The sequence below is a fragment of the Zootoca vivipara genome, chromosome Z1, assembly GCF_965207765.1.
Source record: "Zootoca vivipara chromosome Z1, rZooViv2.hap1.1, whole genome shotgun sequence".
In the NCBI taxonomy this organism is placed as follows: domain Eukaryota; kingdom Metazoa; phylum Chordata; class Lepidosauria; order Squamata; family Lacertidae; genus Zootoca; species Zootoca vivipara.
Window position 1 is genome coordinate 51,194,348 of NC_142583.1, and position 17,956 is coordinate 51,212,303.

The 17,956-nt window shown below is 42.5% G+C and overlaps 1 protein-coding gene across 9 annotated transcripts; it reads left to right on the forward strand.

Annotated features, from left to right (window-relative positions):
• The first annotated feature begins 49 nt into the window (after positions 1 to 49).
• On the forward strand, positions 50 to 17,346 carry LOC118083431 (complement factor I-like). Of its 9 annotated transcripts, none has more exons than XM_088660450.1 (13): positions 50 to 169; positions 2,580 to 2,832; positions 3,202 to 3,352; positions 4,077 to 4,246; positions 5,590 to 5,700; positions 6,296 to 6,406; positions 8,110 to 8,145; positions 10,265 to 10,300; positions 11,477 to 11,580; positions 12,607 to 12,713; positions 13,826 to 14,106; positions 14,602 to 14,792; positions 16,597 to 17,346. In XM_088660450.1, the coding sequence occupies exons 2-12, from the start codon at positions 2,805 to 2,807 to the stop codon at positions 14,790 to 14,792; spliced, it is 1,326 nt and encodes a 441-aa protein (XP_088516576.1). In that variant the 5' UTR covers positions 50 to 169; positions 2,580 to 2,804; the 3' UTR covers positions 16,597 to 17,346. The 9 variants fall into 9 exon arrangements, with proteins under 9 accessions (XP_088516576.1, XP_060134488.1, XP_088516575.1 ...); XM_060278505.2 differs by having other exon boundaries at positions 14,602 to 14,703; XM_060278502.2 differs by lacking the exon at positions 50 to 169 and adding an exon at positions 2,087 to 2,437.
• Positions 17,347 to 17,956: the final 610 nt, after the last annotated feature.

Sequence of the window (17,956 nt, forward strand, 5' to 3'; positions counted from 1 at the left end):
TCGCGGGCCTGCCGTAAAATCACGCGCTTCCCTTTTACGACGTTTAGCCAACCATAGAGAAGTGTTGTTTCTCCAGCTTGTTGTTTCCCCGCCGCTTGGGAAACGAGGAAGGGCGATCCCATAAGCGAAGCGAGGCAGGCGGATTGACGGGCGCCCAAAGCTCCGCAAGGTGCAGGTTCTATGGCAGATTGTCTCGTGGAATATGTATTACCTTACGGATTATCTCACGGAATGTGTATTCGTGTGCTGCAGAAACACACACACACACAGAGAAAATTGCAGCATTTTATAAATTTGCGGCATTTAGCACAGTTCGGATGTCACTGGCTGCAGCAGAAGCCGCAACTTGTAATAAATCATATTGCTAAAAAAATGAACACCGTGTCTGTTTTCGTAATTCGCTTGTTTCCACATTGCTGTGTAGTTTGCATGCACCTGATGGAAGATGGTGTCGCAATAAGTTTGTGCTGCCACACCGGTGGGACACTTGCTACCCCTCCGAAAATTTAAGCGAAACTTCCAAAGTGAATCTTTTTGTCAACTGCTGTGGACAAAATGTATGTCTGTATCCCCGGTTGGGGCTGATGAGAATCGTAGTCACAAACATCTAATGAATCAGGTTCCAGAGAAAAAAACTTTTTTTCTATTTTTTCCTCAATCGTTTGGTGTTTCCTTATGTATCATAAAATAAATCAAATCACCCACCCCCACCCATCTCTCCCCCATCTATATCTTTTCCCCTTTCTTCCCAATGTCTCAACAAATGAAACTGATTTGCAAAAATGTTACGAGAGACATTGCATTGTATAGCTTTGTAAATCAAGAAAATCCTTAATAATAAGAAGAAGAAAATAAATTATTATAACAGTAAGAATAAGAATGTCTATTGTAGCTGCGGGCATTGTTATGGAAATATCTGAACATACCTATTCGCTTTATTTTGAATTTTACATGCGAAAATTATTTCCAAACTAGTGTTTTGAATGCTAGTTATTAAGAAGCTTACCTGACTGCATTTGATTGCTGGGAATTTTTTGGACGGAAACAATAGAAAAGTTTTTATGAGTCGCATACATTACTAGTCTAAATCAGGCAAAGTGCGGGAAATACCTGTAGGGCGAATTTTCTGTTTACTTCCTTGTTTCCTAATCATCAGTGATAAGAATTACTGAGAAATCAGCTGTGTTTTTAAAGTGAAAGAAATATTTGTATTGTAATCACACAAAGCCCACAGTCTTCTGCACCCTGATTTGAGATTAATCCCTACTGAACTGAGTGGTGCTTATTTCTAAGCAGGCATGGCCAAAACAGAAATGTTCTTTCCAAATAGCTATTGGCGTACAGCAGGAGAAGTTACAGAATGTAGAGATGCAGACTTCCAGGGTCACTAAACCCATTTCAAAATTCCTGGAGGTAACCCGTTTTCTTGCATGTCTTAAGGTGCTCAGTGTTTTTTTCCAGAAAAAGAGGTGCCGGAACTCACCATGAACCTTGTTCTCTTATAATGGCAACGGTGCCCGCCCTCAGGTGCAGGAACTCAGTTCCGGTGAGTCCCAGCTGAAAAAAAGCCCTGACACAGAGCATTTGTTGCTCCACTCCCCCTACAACTGTTTTATGGTGTGGTCCCCCAAGTATCAGTACAGCTGAAAGGGAGGGGGCAAGAACTATGTACTGTACCATAAAGTTGGAGGCGGCCCCTGGTGGAAAGGCTTATGTGAAGAGGTTGCTGCTACAGGCTGCAGACAACACTGAGTTAGATGGACCTATGGTCTGACTCGGTATAAGGGAGCTTCCTATGTTCCTAAGGAGAAAAATTAAAACACAAACCTTCTTTTTTGAACTGCCCCACTATTCGTTTATTTTTTTGGGCTAGTTGCTTAGCCATTCCCAGAAACTGGCACTCCCAGAGCTTAGTGCACAAATACCTTTTTTACCCTTTGGCAAGGCATTGAGCAACTGGCCAAACACAACCTTGAAATCTTAATCCCCTGTCAGTTAAATATGCAAATCATCCATTCTCTTCTGCTCCAGAATAGCATGCCAATAAAAAGCAGCTACATAAATAAGTGAGAGTATTAAGAAAGTTGTGTGAGAGGACAGCACAGGACAGCACATCCCTTCAGGGATCTACCAGTCTTTTTACTTGTTTGCTTCTCTTATCATTTTTGCAGTGAACAGTGAACTGAGGTTTAAGCAGGATCTTGTCTAAGAGCTGAGAACCATCCATGCACATGGATGTTCTCCGTAGTTGTTTCAGAACCATCTTTATAAATATTTGCTAATGGTTAAAAATTAAACACATAGCAGAAGTCTGAGACTGGGGAAAAGTTTTAGGGAAAGAAAATATTCTAAATACGGACAGACACTCTTCACCATGAAATCATTATCAGCTCTCGTGTTTATTTTGTGCTTACCACTTGGAATTTTTCAACAAAAGGTAAGGATTTTTATTTCTTTTAAAAAATGGTTGGCATTGTAAGAAACACATTTTTTTGGTAATACTTTAAGGCTTGCATGGATCTGAAGGAAGTGTGAAAACAACAAATCAACTTCTGTTACTGAATAGTATTTGTTTTTAGGACGATACATATCTGATAGAAGAATGTGTAAACAATGGATACACACAGAAGTCTTGCGAGAAAGTGTTTTGCCCGCCATGGCAGAGGTGTGTGGATGGCTCCTGTATCTGTAAGCTACCTTACCAATGCCCAAGAAAGGGAACCTTGGTTTGTTCTACAGAGAAGAGGACTTTAAATTACTGCCAGCTAAAGAGCTTGGAATGTCAGCGTAAAAAGAGCAGATTTATGTACAGAGGAAGATGCAGCTCTCAAGGTAAGAAGAAGTGTATAAACAATGCCCTGTAATTGGGGGAAAAACCCTGTGCTTTTTGTATCTATATAAAACATCCAGCTATTTCCTGGTATGCATTTGTGTGAATTGTTGTAGAAATTCAAATCTGGCATCCCAGAGAGGAAGCAAATTGACAAAGAATGTGGCATTTGATTAAATAATACTGTACCTGTCTTCCCATTCAAGGTTAATTTATCTTTTCACTTATTTTAACTCCACCCTTCAGACAAACAACGCCAACAGAACTATGCACATGGCGCCTTGCATACAACAAAGTGGGTTTTGTCCACATTGCTGTCTTTTGTAAACCTTACCGACCTAAACATGAGCAGATTTTGCTTTGCTTTCTAGAGACTTTTCAAGTTTCGTTGAAGCCTGAAAATGCAACATCAACAGGAATTATCCAAGTGGAAGTGAATCAATCCCCAAAGACACCTGTGTGTGGATTTCATTGGGGTATGAATGAAGCAAATGTGGCCTGCAGACATCTTGGTTTTCCAGAGTAAGATTCTGGGGTGGAATGGAGAGCTGCTTATATGGATAAAATGTTACTTAAATAAATCTTAAGAAAAACTCTGAATTCGTGGCATCCATCTTTATGATGGATTTGAGCAGGGATGGGGAATCTGTGGCCCTGCAGGTGTTCTTGGACTCAAACTCCCATCATGCCTGTGTTCTTCCCCATGCAAGGGTCTCATCTGGGTGCAAGGGAGGGTTTTAGTATGTGACAGGAGCTGAGGGTCTAACAACACCTGAGAGGGTTCTAATTTCCATCTGTGGATTACGAGGTCAGGGCCATAGTTCATACAGCCAGTGCTTTTTATTCAGGGGGTACTCAAGAGTACCGTATGCAGTTTGAGGTAGGTACCCTTTGAAGTAGCAGCGCTTGGGAAGACCTTTCTTGAGTCCACGGAGCACTACTGAACACTACTGAACCTTCTGGAAGGTCATATTATTTGCCCATCTAGCCTGCTGTTGTCTTTTCTGTCTTGAGGTGTTTTTGGCTGCTCCCCATAAACTGGCAAAACCAAAGAGAGGCTAGGCTCCTTACAGTTCAGTAGCTACACACACACACACACACACACTTATTGTCTGAATAAACGGTACTTTTAATATATAACACATGTTAGTTTTCTAGCAAACCATGTTATAGAGAATGCATTTTATATTCCAAAAGTAACAAAGGGCCAATGATTACTTCTCTTCTTCTTTCTTGCATTGCTCAGAGGGGCTGATCGTACAGACACTGTTGACCCAGAAGAAGACTCCAATTCATTGGAATGCCTTAAGGCAAGATGCAGAGGAATAGAGACCAGCCTAGCAGAATGTACTTTAACTAGAGTGAATAAAACTAAGGAGAAAGTGGCAAAAGTGGTGTGCCATACAACACATAGAGGTTGGTAAAAGAAGTTTTTGTGGGTGGGTGGGGGGAATTGTCTGTAGTTAGCCATTTCTGGCTTGATAATCAAATTCTCCAACTTGGAACAAAATACTGCAATATGAAATATTCCTCTTCAATGTGCTAGCCATGCCCTCTTACAGGAGACTCCATTCCATTCCATTCCTCCTCTCCTCACCCTCCACTGGCATTAACTCCCCTTGGAAGAGATAACTCAACATTCTGTAGTCACTGAACATGTCACAGGGTTTTAGCGTGTTGATATCGCTCTTGTGGATACAGAGCTGTTGTAACTCAGCACCTGAGTTCATTACAGTGTTAGTATCTGCCTGTAAATGACATGTTGGTGCAGTCCCTCTCTCACTTTCCCTGGGGTGGCTTAAGAAAAACTAGTGTACCCTGAGGCAACAAGGCCCAGGCCAGGGATCTTATACCACCAGGCCAAGAAGAGACTTTTGGAATGGCAGGACACTTTTGCTTTATATCTTCTACCATTTCATAGAATAGAATCTTAGAACCATAAGAGGGACCACGAGGGTCATCTAGTCCAACCCCCTGAAATGCAGGAATCTTTTGCCCAATGTGGGGCTAGAACCCGCAACCCTGAAATAGCCTCATGCTCTACTTTAAAAAAAAGTAAACCAGCTTGGGAGCCTTGGCAGAAAGGCATTGCATAAATGCAGTCACTCAGTCAATATGATAGAAAGGATGCCTCTTAATTACTGCTTCTGTTGCTGCATATTTAGTCAAACTACACTGTGGATTCTTTGAAACAACGCAGTCAGTGTTCATAGTCAATTGGGCTACCTGAAGACGTGCTGCTGTGTTTTTAGGTTCTTACTGGTTGTGTTTGTTTTAGCTGGATTTAATGTTAGTTGCTTTGGGACACTGCTGCAAGGAAAATGACTACTGTAAATGATAATCATCATGAGTCCTGAATGAAGTCGGGTAAACAGGCCCCACTCAACTTTCAAAGTGACCGCCCCCCCAGGGCCAGCCAGGGCCTGTTCCCCTCCCCACAACATACAGTTTTAAATCTCTCCTTCTGATTTTTTTTTTTTTTGGTTAAAAAAATCCTTGTGAATGCTATGATGAATTCATCTTTTTGTTTGCTGTGTTGGATTTTGTTTGCTTTCTTGGATTTGTCACTGATGAAAAGGAAACATAGAAATGTTCTTAATAATTAAACCAGAGACAGACAGTTATGCTGAACACAATAGTTTCATGCCTTCAGCTACAGTGCACCCATCCCAGAAAACAAACCTATGGAGTTATATATTTCTTTTTCTGCTGCAGAATATCTAACCAAAACATTATTTGTTTCTCATCCCACTTGACAGAATGTTCCCCAAGAGAATTCCGTTGTGTCAATAGAAAATGCATCCCTTCCGGTAAGACATGCAATGGCGTCAACGACTGTGGAGACTTAAGTGATGAAGTATGCTGCAAAGGTATGTTCTATGCTATGTAATCATTCTTGTTTTCGTGTATTATCAGTCACATAAACAAAAGCCTCTGAAAGCTACTTTAAAGCTATGTGCTTGTCAAAAAATGCTTGTAAACAAAAGGTTAAAATATTCAAGTCATATTTCTCAGATTTATATACCAACTTTAACTCAAAACTCAGAACAAAGCAAACATAAGCTTCACCAATCAAAATCAATGGATCAGAACTAAAAACAGTAACAGTAACCATGAACATATGGGGTGGGGTGGGGGTGTTTTCATTGCTCCCAAAAAGAGAAATAATTGCATTCAACTTTATACACACAAAGGAGCAGGAAAGCTGTCGGTTCCAAAAAGAATGTAGAATATTTCAAAGTTACATTGCTTAATTATAAAAAAATAACTGAATAGTTCAAACGATAGAGCATGAGACTCTTAATCTCAGGGTTGTGCAAAAAGATTCCCACATTGCAGGGGGTTGGACTAGATGACCCTCATGGTCCCTTCCAACTCTACAATTCTTTGTGCTTAGGCCTTAAACCACTGTGCTACTTATGGACCATTTTGTGTTTTATATTCTGACTGATCTCTTTCTGATAGCATGCAGGGGGGGAAACTTCCACTGTCATTCAGATGTGTGTATTCCAAGAAAATACGTCTGTGACAACGAAGTGGACTGTTTAACAGGAGAAGATGAGACTCGCCAAGAGTGTAAGAGTATACTTTCCATTTATTTGTGGCTGCATTCAAACAATAATCCCCCCGGCTATGTAATAGGTTTGGATAAGCTTAGAACAGTCTAAAAGGTAAAGGTAAAGGGACCCCTGATCATTAGGGCCAGTCGTGACCGACTCTGGGGTTGTGGCGCTCATCTCGCTTTATTGGCCGATGGAGCTGGCGTACAGCTTCCAGGTCATGTGGCCAGCATGACAAAGCCGCTTCTGGTGAACCAGAGCAGCACTTGGAAATGCTGTTTACCTTCCCCTGTATCTACTTGCACTTTGACGTGCTTTCAAACTGCTAAGTTGGCAGGAGCTGGGACCGAGCAACAGGAGCTCGCCCCGTCGCGGTGATTCTGATCAGCAAGCCCTAGGCTCTGAGGTTTAACCCAGAGAAGCAATATCAAAACCTAAACAGTGCTCCCGCACAACTCACAGTACAACAATTGCAGCCTAATAGCTTACTTGATTTGAGGTTTGAGCTCCACTTACTGATATATGATTTGCAGCTGTATTTTTGTTCATCGTAGGCATACAGCTTGCCCCATCCAAAGAGGTTGTTGTAGCTAAAAACACAGAGAACAGCTCAAGAAAACGAGCAGCATTCATTTCAATGGGGCTCATAAAGGGAATGCTTTCTGTTTATTTAACAAAAATATATACCTTTCGATTGTAAAAAGAACCCCTAAACAATTTACAAAAAAACCCAAAAAACATTAATAGCGGTGTTGTCAATAAAAGGCAGCTGAAAACAGGTATTTTAAAAGGTTCAAAACATAATTAAAATTAACAGTAAGCTAAAAACACATCATGTGCACACGAAAGCTCATACCAATAACAAACTTAGTTGGTCTCTTAGGTGCTACTGGAAGGAACTTTTTTATTTTGTTTCTAAAAGCACATGTCACCTTCCCAGGTTGATTTATACTATTGGAAAACCAAACCCTTCTCATTCTCATAATAGAAGCAGAAGCCGTTTGCAAGTATATCTATGTATTTTCTCAATGAAGGCAATCATCCCTGTTCAATATTCTGCATTTTCCACATTGTGCACAAAGCAGTCCACAGCAATAGGACATAATCATAATAATGTGATAATCGTAATGAATTGTAATTTAATCACATTTTTAAAGAAATGTAAACCACCTTGGGTATCATGGTAGAAAAGTGTGTACGTATCTATATCTATATAAAACACAATAGAAGTTATACTATCACTGCAATGCAGCACTACCCATCCAACTATTAACAATTTCATTTAAAGTTCATCAAAAAGTGAGCGTGTGTTTGGTCTATATATCACACTTGTCACGTCACTTCACCCTGCAGAGCAAAATGAGTGAATGGAGCCTAGGTCCATATTAAACATGATGCTAGAAAAATTAATAGCAAGAGAGGCACAAAGAGAAAGAAATCACCCCATCAGCACAACTGCTATTAGCCCTAAGAGGAAAGCTAATAGGGATTCCCAATGTCTACTTTGGCCCTTCGTCATCTGTATTACTGAGCAAGGTTCATATGTAGTTTTGAACCACTCCCCACAATCCTTCCAGTTTAGAGGTGGAGTTTAACAATATCTGCAGGACTACAGACCCTTAATATAATGGAAGTCAGTCTAGTTCATTGTTTGTTGGTGGATTGGTTTTTTATGTGTTCACCTTACTTATTTTATGTATATGTGCATGTTTTAAATAGGTGATAAAAAAAGAGCTGAAGGAAATGAACATTCGGGTAATTTTCATATATATATATTATTTTATAACTCTATTCTTATGTTTCTCTCTGGGTTCTCTCAGGAGTGTCCTGCTTTTTATAGGTCAGCTTATTGGGCAGGAATAGCTCAGGAAAAAACCAGTCTCTAATTTGCAGCCCATTCATGGAACCACAGTTATACAGAGCAAATAAATAAATGCACACTTTGAAACTATTTGAAAAAAGAACAATGTAACCAATGAGTCAGAAGAAAAAAATGTACATATTATTGCTTGCAAATTTTGTGATCAGCCCATTTACATGTTCCTCTGTCCTATTCCCAAACTTGGGTCCTCAAATGTTGTTGGACTACAATGCTCGTCATCCTTGACCATTGGGCCATGCTGGCTGGGGCTGATGAGAGTTGTAGTTTAACAACACCTGGAAACCCAAGGTTGGGAGAGGCTGCTCTTGTCTACCAAGGTGAAGAAGGCTTCCGAGTTGCTCTCTGCAATCAGCCTTAGTCCCACAATGAGAGGACAATGGCAATTGGCAACTTACAAATTGCAACTCTGCAAGAACAGACTCTGCAACTCCATGCTAATTACTCATGCATATAAGAAAATGCGATTTAAGTTGTACAGGGTGATCTACCCCAAAATATTATTTGGCTTCCCAGCTGAACAAAGCAATTTCTTCCTCTGAACTCTTCAAGAACTTCACCCCTGCAAGGCTAAACATGGAAGGGTATCTTAGCATAGCCAATGGTCAAGTATGATGCAGGCATTATTGGACGTCCAACATTTAGATTCTCAAACACCAATATCCAGCAATCCAGTCTAATTCATAGCATAGTGTGCGTTGATGTATGTTTTTTTTTCTGTGTACATCCTACTTATACTGTATATAATACTAGCTGTACCCGGCCATGCGTTGCTGTGGCTCTCGTGGTGTCGGCATGGGAGGTGAGGAGCGGTGGAGGTGAGGGTAGGTGAGGCCCAGCCTGCCTACCAGCCTTCCTCTCTGCCCGGTGATGGGGGCGAGGAGAAGCAAGGACTGGCCTGCGTCTTACAACGTCAGCAGTGGATGAGGCGTTGAGTTTGGGGCCCAGCCTACCTCTTGCAGCGAGGCCTGACCGGGCTCTCGCGACATCGGCGGCGAATGCAGCGGTGGGTGTGGGGCCCAGCCTGGCTCTTGCGGTCCGGCCTGAGTCTCCCAGTGTAGGCGTCGGAGGCAGAAGTGGGGTCTAGTTTGACTCTTGCGGAGAGGCCTGGCCTGCCTCTCACAACGGTGGCTGGGGCGGTGGCTTTGGGGCTCGGCCTGCCTCTCATGGGGAGGCCTGGCCTGCCTCTCGAGGCGTTGGTGACAGAGGCGGTGGCGGAGGCGGAGGCAGCGGCGGTGGGGCCCGACTTGTCTCTCGTGGCCTGGCCTGAGTGTCCCGGTGTCGGTGGCAGCGGTGGAGGCTACGTCTGCGGGTGGTTGGAGGTGAGCAGCGGTGAGGCCCTTCCTGACTCCCGGGCTACCTGCCATCCTCCCTCTCCCACCGGCGGCTATGGTTGTGGAATGGTGAGGTAGGTGGAGGAGGATGAGGAGGGGGTGGGAGTCTGGAAATGTTGTTTCCCCCCCCCCATAGAATGTTCTATAGGATCCTTTCCTTTGACGTCCAACAGATGGCGCTATTGCTACGCAAAAAGATATGGCGTCTGTTCCTTTGCCGACCACTGGAAGGCGCTATATCATGTTTTTACCTGTGACAGGTGTGATGTCTGTATAAATCTAAGGCTATGCAAACACTCGCATATTGGAATGGAACGTTGTGTCAAAATTTGAACACAATCGGTCTAGCTGTTTCGGAGAAAAGTCATCGCACACAAACATGGACATTTTACATTTTTATATATGTGTGTCTGTGTATGTTTTAAATACGCAATAGGAGAGCTGAACCAAATGCAAGAGGTAACATTTTGTGTTTTAATATTATTTCCTGGACATCACTAAGTTCTTTGCAGCATGAAAATAAACACTATCACTTGCTAATTGCTATAGATCAAAGAGCTGTGAAGGCTCAGCTGCAGGAATGTTCATAGGTTCATGGATCTGAAACTAGATTTTCAGTTACAATAATTTAATGTAGTTGTACACTCTTATTTTATTTCAGAAGGAACAGAAGACGCTGAACAGTCTATGGATGAAGGTAAATACACTATATCATCATCATCAATAGACAATATGACAGTTGCTTGGACTGATTCAGCAGTCCAGTCCTATGCATGCTTACTCATAAGTGAAGTCTGCTTTGCTCAATGGAACTTATTACATGCATTCACTAATCGCTCTTGCAAATTGGAAACTACTCCATGGGGAAGCTGCTTGTGTCAAATCATGCTTTCTCCTGAGCTTCCAATGATTTTCACCATGTTGGTTTATCACCTCTTCCGGGGCACTTTTGACAGTGTGCTGTCAGAAAGGTACTGGAAGCTGCTCACGTGAACAGCTGTGTAAAGCACATGAATATATGAACGGAGGATGAAGCCTTCAAGGCTACACAGGAGTATGTTGCTTAACAAACCCCTTTCCACCTTTGAAAACAACCATCAAAGGAAAGAGCTGGCCTTGAAACCCATGAGTCTTGATTCTTTTCTCAGGAAAGTGCCACGCATCAACTCCCTGAAAGGAAACCTTTTAAAAAGCTGCTTACATTTGCTCAACAGTCCTGATTTAAGTGGGATATCCCAGAATTACAACAGCCAATCCTGACTTCTGATTGGATCCTGGAATGCCCCATTTTTTGGTCTGGCACTCTGGCGCGAGTCACGAGACCAGAAATAAGCACCTCTGTTTTGGTCCCCAGGATGTTGGAGGATATGTGCTTAAAATGAATTATTGTATAAGTGTTAGGGTTAATTGAATCTGCCAGTTTTGGTTTCTCATTTTTTCAATCTTCAGTACACCCAATTTCTGCAATAGTTTGTGATTATTATTTTTTAAAGGAAAAATAAAATACATTAAAGTAGGTATAACATTTTTGAATGCACTTCTTATAAAATGTGCATTTTGCAAGCAATTATCCCTAATATGTGGGGGTTCTAGATTGCACAGCCGGCCTCCACAAGAGGTCCCCAGTTCAGAAGTTGACACTCCATCCTGTGAAGGACTGGAAGGACAGGGACTGTGATGTGCTGGAGGAGGTGGGATTTGCCAGTGCACCCAACTCTCCTTCGTTCCATTATCGTCAATGCACGTATGTAAACTAAATGCCCAAAGAGGGCTTTAAAAGCCATTTTAAAAAATCAAACCACAAAGCAGTTTATTTCAACAAATGCAAGGGAACGAGTTGTAAGCATGACACTGCTTATCTCTTTTATTAAAGAAAGAAGAAAGATCAAAACATTGTTACCTCAATTACAGTGCGGCATTGCAAACCACACTGTTACTCGTCAGAAGCGAATCGCAGGTGGATTCACTGCAAGAAAGGTAAAAGGAAAATCAGCCATAGCTACCGGTAACAATACAGCTACTATAATGTTGTGTCTGTAATGTCAAGTCTGTGCTTTTAATGCATTTTTTAGACCTGCAGGAATGGTGACAATGGATAAAACCTAGAAATCTATGGCAAAGCATAAGCTTTTTGAGTACAGTATAAGTAGGAAAGCAAAGAGTTAATTTTCAGTCTTTTACAATATTGCCAAGCAATACCCCCCCTTTCCTCCTCCTCAACCTTCCCTCCCTCTAGTCATGAGCTAGGGAATCTGAATCGGCAGCACAGTTGAAATCAGTGAAACACTCCAGTTAAGGGCCTATGGTAGATTTTTTTTTCTATAGGACATTTTAGTACATCAAATATTATTTTTAAAAATCCAACTAGAAGTAGGAACCCAAAAAGTGGAATGGACGAAGGAGCTATTTCTTTATCCAACAGGAAAAGAAGAGGCAGCACATCAAAATGCTGAACCTTTGTTTCTCTGACTTTTCCTGAAGAAGGTAGAGTAGAAACAGTAGGGTCTGAAATAAATATCTACCATACTTTGTCAACCTTGATTTTTGCTCCTACTTGCAGTTCCATCCGGTGACCACATACATAGGTAAAGGTAAAGGGAACCCTGACCATTAGATCCAGTCGTGAACAACTCTGGGGTTGCGGCACTCATCTCGCGTTATTGACCAAGGGTACAGCTTCCAGCTCATGTGGCCAGCATGACAAAGCCGCTTCTGGCGAACCAGAGCAGCACACGGAAACGCCGTTTACTTCCCGCTGTAGTGGTACCTTTTTATCTACTTGCACTTTGAGGTGCTTTCGAACTGCTAGGTTGGCAGGAGCTGGGACCGAGCAACGGGAGCTCACCCCGTGGCAGGGATCCGAACCGCTGACCTTCTGATCGGCAAGCCCTAGGCTCTATGGTTTAACCCACAGCGCCACCCGCGTCCCATACATAGACATAAGTAATATTAGTAGGAGAACTGGTCTAGAAAAGTGTAACATCATGCCTCATGTATTTGCAGGATGAATTTCCTTGGCACGTGGCCATTAAAGGGGAAGGGACAGAAGTGAAGTGCAGTGGCGTTTATATTGGGGGCTGCTGGGTTTTGACGGCTGCACACTGTGTTAGGTAAGTGGATTTGGCGACTCTCAAGTGGGAATTGCCTTGCAGCAAGAGACAGAACAAAAGGAACTTTTAGGGTCTTGGACGTCTACGGCTCCATCTATGTTACAACTGTCTAGCAGTTCTATATTGGCTTAATTGACATGGGTGTAGTGGGGGGGGCAGGAGGGACAGCCCCCCCCATCAAGTAAATAAAAGAAAATACTTAACTGGTCCCTTATAGTTTTTTAAAAAATTGTTTGAGATCTTTGGGGGAATCGCTGTTGGTGGTCCCCCATGGCTCAAACACATTGCTAATATCTAGTAGAAGTGAACTCTAGACCAGGGGTAGGCAACCTACGGCCCATGGGCCAGATGCGGCCCAATCGCCTTCTCAATCTGGCCCGTGGATGTCCCGGGAATCAGTGTGTTTTTACATGAGTAGAATATTTCCTTTTATTTAAAATGCATCTCTGGGTTATTTGTGGGACCTGCCTGGTGTTTTTACATGAGTAGAATGTGTGCTTTTATTTAAAATACATCTCTGGGTTATTTGTGGGGCATAGGAATTTGCTCATTTTTCTCCTCCAAAATATAGTCCAGCCCACCACATGGTCTGGGGGACATTGGACTGGCCCACGGCTGAGAAAGGTTGCTGAGCCCTTCTCTAAACTGTTGAACTCCCTCACAACTGTAATTAAAGAGATACACTCTCTGTTGAACTTCAGGTTCATGACTGAAGAGTTTCTTGTTCCAGCTGGCATGTCGTTTTATTGTGCTTTTTTAACAGTTTGATTGTCTCATTTTCCATGGATTCCCCCCCCCCCCGAAATGCAAATAATTAAGTTTTGATTAAATAAATATTAAAATGAATGCAATAATAAATAAATAAATTTGTAGCCAGGCCTCAGCTATTTTTGCTGTATCTCAGACGAATCTCAGCTTTTCTCATCTAATGGATTTAATCTAATGGATTTCATAAAGGCGTGGAAAACTGTGCAGGAGTCTATTGCTGAAAGTGGGTGCTTGTGTATATAATCCATTTGACTACTTGATTCAGTACTGTAGCTGGAAAATGTTTCATAATCCAAAGTTTGTGTTTCTGCTTGCACTCTTTGAAACACATTTCTTCTTTGCAGAGAGAACCGTGCAAATACTTATACGGTATGGATTGGACTGCTGAACACAGCAGTACAGTATGGTATAATAGAAGTATTTCAAGTAGTTAAAGTAATAGTTCACGAGAATTACAACCCCAAAACATATGAAAATGACATTGCTTTGCTGGAGATGAAACCCAGGGACAAGAACCAATCAACATGTTCCTCGCATGACTCTGTGCCAGTCTGTGTCCCTTGGTCAAAATACATGTTCAAAGGTGGCCACCAGTGCAAAGTGTCCGGCTGGGGACTCAATGAAGGTAAATGGAATAGGCTAATTACTTCTTTGAATTATGGTTACAATTTCCTCATCTCTTCTGGCCTCATACTTTGCTAAGCTACAAAAGCACTTCCTTTCAACTCTTCTATATAACAGCTCATTAAAAGCTGTGTCACTAGCATTTCCTATTGGTCTCAGCTGAACATCTCACCCCCTTCTTCCTCCTCCCCCACCATCCTGCATCAAGTCATGAGAAAAGAAATTACATTCTAAAATTCTCAAAGGGGAAAGAAAGCACCTGTGAAATTCTCAGGGACGGAATCCGCAGGTGGATTCGGGAGTCTCTTCAAGTTTCAGCTACTACAGCGTGAGCTCTTTGGAGATAACTGTTGCTAACTGGTTTGGAAATCAGATTAACCCGACCATGGTTGAAATGGGATAAGTTTATAGACGGTGAATGAAAGTACGGTATTGAAGTGTGAACAATTAATAAATGGTAAAATGAAACACCAACTGTTATTTATTTCTTCTTTAGAGTTTGAAAAGCAATTTGGCCTTAAGTGGGGCTACATTTATCTAATGGAAAACTGTTCTGAAATCTACGGGAACCGGTACTTTGAAGGCATGGAATGTGCGGGTGAATATGAACTCTTATCATTTTTGACACCCATCTGGACGCAAACTAATGAGCCAGCAGGGCCGGTGCTAGGGTTTTTTGCGCCCTAGGTGAGATCACCTTCTAAAAAATATAATAAATAATAAATAAAAATAGAAAATAGAAAAAATTGAAAATAGAAAAAATAAAATAAAAATAAAAAACAGCTGAGAGGCGCAGCGAAGTGGCCCCAGGCTTGCGCCCCCCGCGCGCCTCCGGAGCTTCACGCGGGGAGCGCGAGCCTGGGGCCGGCTCCACTGTGGCTGTCAGCTGTTGAGCGGCTTCAGCCTGCTCTCCAGAGGCACGCACGCGCCTCGGGATAGCGGCCTGAAGCCGCTCAACAGTGACAGGCGCAGAGGAGGCAGCCCCAGGCTCGCGCGCCTCTGGAGCTTCACACGGGGAGCGCAAGCCTGAGGCCGCCTCCACTGCGGCTGTCTTGAGTTGGCAGCTGTTTTTTTGACTACAACTCACATGTTCCCTAGCTAGCAGGACAAGTGGTCAGGAATGATGGGAATTGTAGTCCAAAAACAATTGGTGACCCAGTTTTGGGAAACACTAGAATGCTGTGGTAGATAGACCAATGGTCTGACTCAGTATCATACATTAGGTTACTATGATATTTACTGTGGGGTGGGGAGCTGGAAAGTGTTGAATCCAAGAGAATTGCTGCTTACCAACTTATTTGAAGGGTGTGATATTCCCATAACAAAAGCATATGTAATCATTTCATGTCCTTGTTTTTATTTTCATTGTGTATTCTGTGTATATTGTAATTTTCTGTTGTGAACGGCTCTGAGAGCTACAGGTATAGTAGATAGGGCGGTATACAAATTTAATAAATAATTAAATCATTTCTAAATTTGCCCCTGCTTGGAATCTCCCTTTGGACGGTTGCCAAATGACATGGAACTGTTGTTACTGATGGTGATTAGCAACGCCTTTGCTGGATTTTTTACCAGAATTTACCCCGATCTTGTTATAGCGGAAGCCTCTTTTTGTGCAGGGTGGGGCGGGGAAGGGGGTCGCTGTGACGCCGGAAACGGCCCACGTTGGAACACTGAACAAACCCTCTGAACAAAGGGGACGTTGGAAACGGCCAACGTTGGAACACTGAACAAAGCCTCTCTCTCCATCGGTGTCTTGGCGTGCGAGCGCGCGGTGCTTCCCTTCTTTGTGGAGGGGGCGGTCCTCGCGGCGGGAGGAGGCTGCGTGCTGCTGCCGGAGCGAGGCGGGGTGGGCGGAGGGAAGAGGAGTGGCAGCGGGGGAGCGAGCGAGAGCGCGAGGCGATCTGGTCGCGCGGCTCCACAGTGACCTGCCTGCGCCGGGGTAAATTCTCAGGGGGGGAACCCTCCATTTTGGCGCCCTAGGCAGCTGCCTAGTTTACCTAAATGGACGCGCCGGCCCTGTGAGCCAGTATTAAGTAAGCAGAGACAGGTCAACACATATCATTGCCTGAGACAAAACAAACACACAAATAGCTCCCCACATGACTATTAACAAGTTAACAGGAAGAGGGGATGTTTATCTGCCTTCTCCTTTCTGCCTTGGTTGTCATGCATGGCAGGGCTGTGGATGCAGCCATGGCCTCATTGCCCCACGTGACTCCACTGGACTAGCAGGAGTTTGGATTGCTCCCTAAATCACCAGCATTTAAAGATAATATCCAGAATAACACCAGTTCACTGAATAATTATGTCAGTCTTTGACAAGGATCAGCCTTTCTACTCTATTATGACTGTATCCAGTATCAATAATATAGTTTGGGAATGAAACTGCACCCACAATTCCCTTTGTTGTGGGTGAGGGTACCTGTAGCATCCTTGCCATTAAAATATGCATTCAACAACTTACTGTACTTGGTTTTTCTCTGTTCAGGTACGCATGATGGCTCTGTGGATTCCTGTAAAGGTGACTCAGGAGGACCCTTAGTTTGTTTTGACTCTAATAATGTGGGGTATGTTTGGGGTGTTGTGAGCTGGAGGGAAACTTGTGGTGAAAAAGGACGCCCTGGGATTTATACAAAAGTGGCACATTATTTCAGTTGGATTGGCTATCACACTGGACTGAATCTCATTTCGCGATATAACTAGTGATTTGGAATGTAAATATTTCTTTTTTTTCTGCCTCGGCAATAACTGAAGATAGGCTGCAGAACTTGTGACTCAATCCAGCCAAAGTGAAGCATTGTCCTAGTGGTTTCAATGAGAGAAATGTACAGCATGATTATGTTTACTCAGAAGGCGTAACTTACTCCCAAGTAAATATGTGTGCAGTTGCAGCTTTAAGCTTGCTGAAAACTGTGGCAGGGATGGGGAAGGAACCTTTGGCCCTCCAGATGTTTCAGGCTCCAGTTCCCATTAGCCCCAGCCAGCATGGCCAGCAGTCAGGGATGATGGGATTTGTAGTCCATTAAAACGTGGAAGGCCATTGATTTCCCATCTCTCACCTGTGAAAGTTAAAAGTGCTCCGCTCTGGCTGGATTATGCTGCAAAAGATCATCAGTTATGAGTTGTGAAATTTAGCATTTAATAAATTTTGAAGTATGTGTTCTTCTGTAAACAGTTACTGCATTTCGTTTGTACTCCTTGTATATTCAAATAAAAGTGATGTATACCACCAAGAAAATGTTTGTTTTTATTTTGGGTATTGTATTGAGATTTGCTAAGCAGGCTCCACCGTGCACAAAATGGCATAATACCTATGGACAGAGAATATTCAGGTATCTTACTGTACAGCCTAGAATCCCACTGCTATAAATTTTCATTTCAAACAGTTGCAGAATCCTTTAAACTCTGAAGTCCTGTTTAGGTGCTATTTTCCCTATTGTTCAAATGAAATGCATGGATGATGTCATGGCCTTGGGCCAATAAACTTCAACATCTGTGGACAAAATATATGTCTGTATCCCTGATTACAGCTGGTTGGGGCTGATGAGAGTCGTAGTCCAAAACATCTGATGAATCACGTTCCAGAATTTCTTTATTATTATTGAATTTTTCCTCAATCTTATGGTCTTTCCTTATGTAATCATATAATAAATCAAATTATTATAACAGTAAGCAGAATTAGAATGTCTATTGCAGCTGCAGGCTTCCTTACCTTTACCTTTACCTTTAAATCTATACCTTTGAATCTATACCTTTAGATACTTCCATAAGGAAGCCTTAACATACCTTATCACTTCATTTTGAATTTTACATTCAAAATTTTACATGCAGAAATTGTTTCCAAACTA

Bases quoted from the DNA above. Each gene is read 5' to 3' on its own strand.
- LOC118083431 (XM_060278500.2), top strand. From the start codon at position 2,375: ATGAAATCATTATCAGCTCTCGTGTTTATTTTGTGCTTACCACTTGGA. The intron at 2,438-2,579 runs GTAAGGATTTTT...ATTTGTTTTTAG, and splicing joins TTGGAATTTTTCAACAAAAG to GACGATACATATCTGATAGA. The intron at 8,146-10,264 runs GTAATTTTCATA...ATTTTATTTCAG, and splicing joins TGAAGGAAATGAACATTCGG to AAGGAACAGAAGACGCTGAA.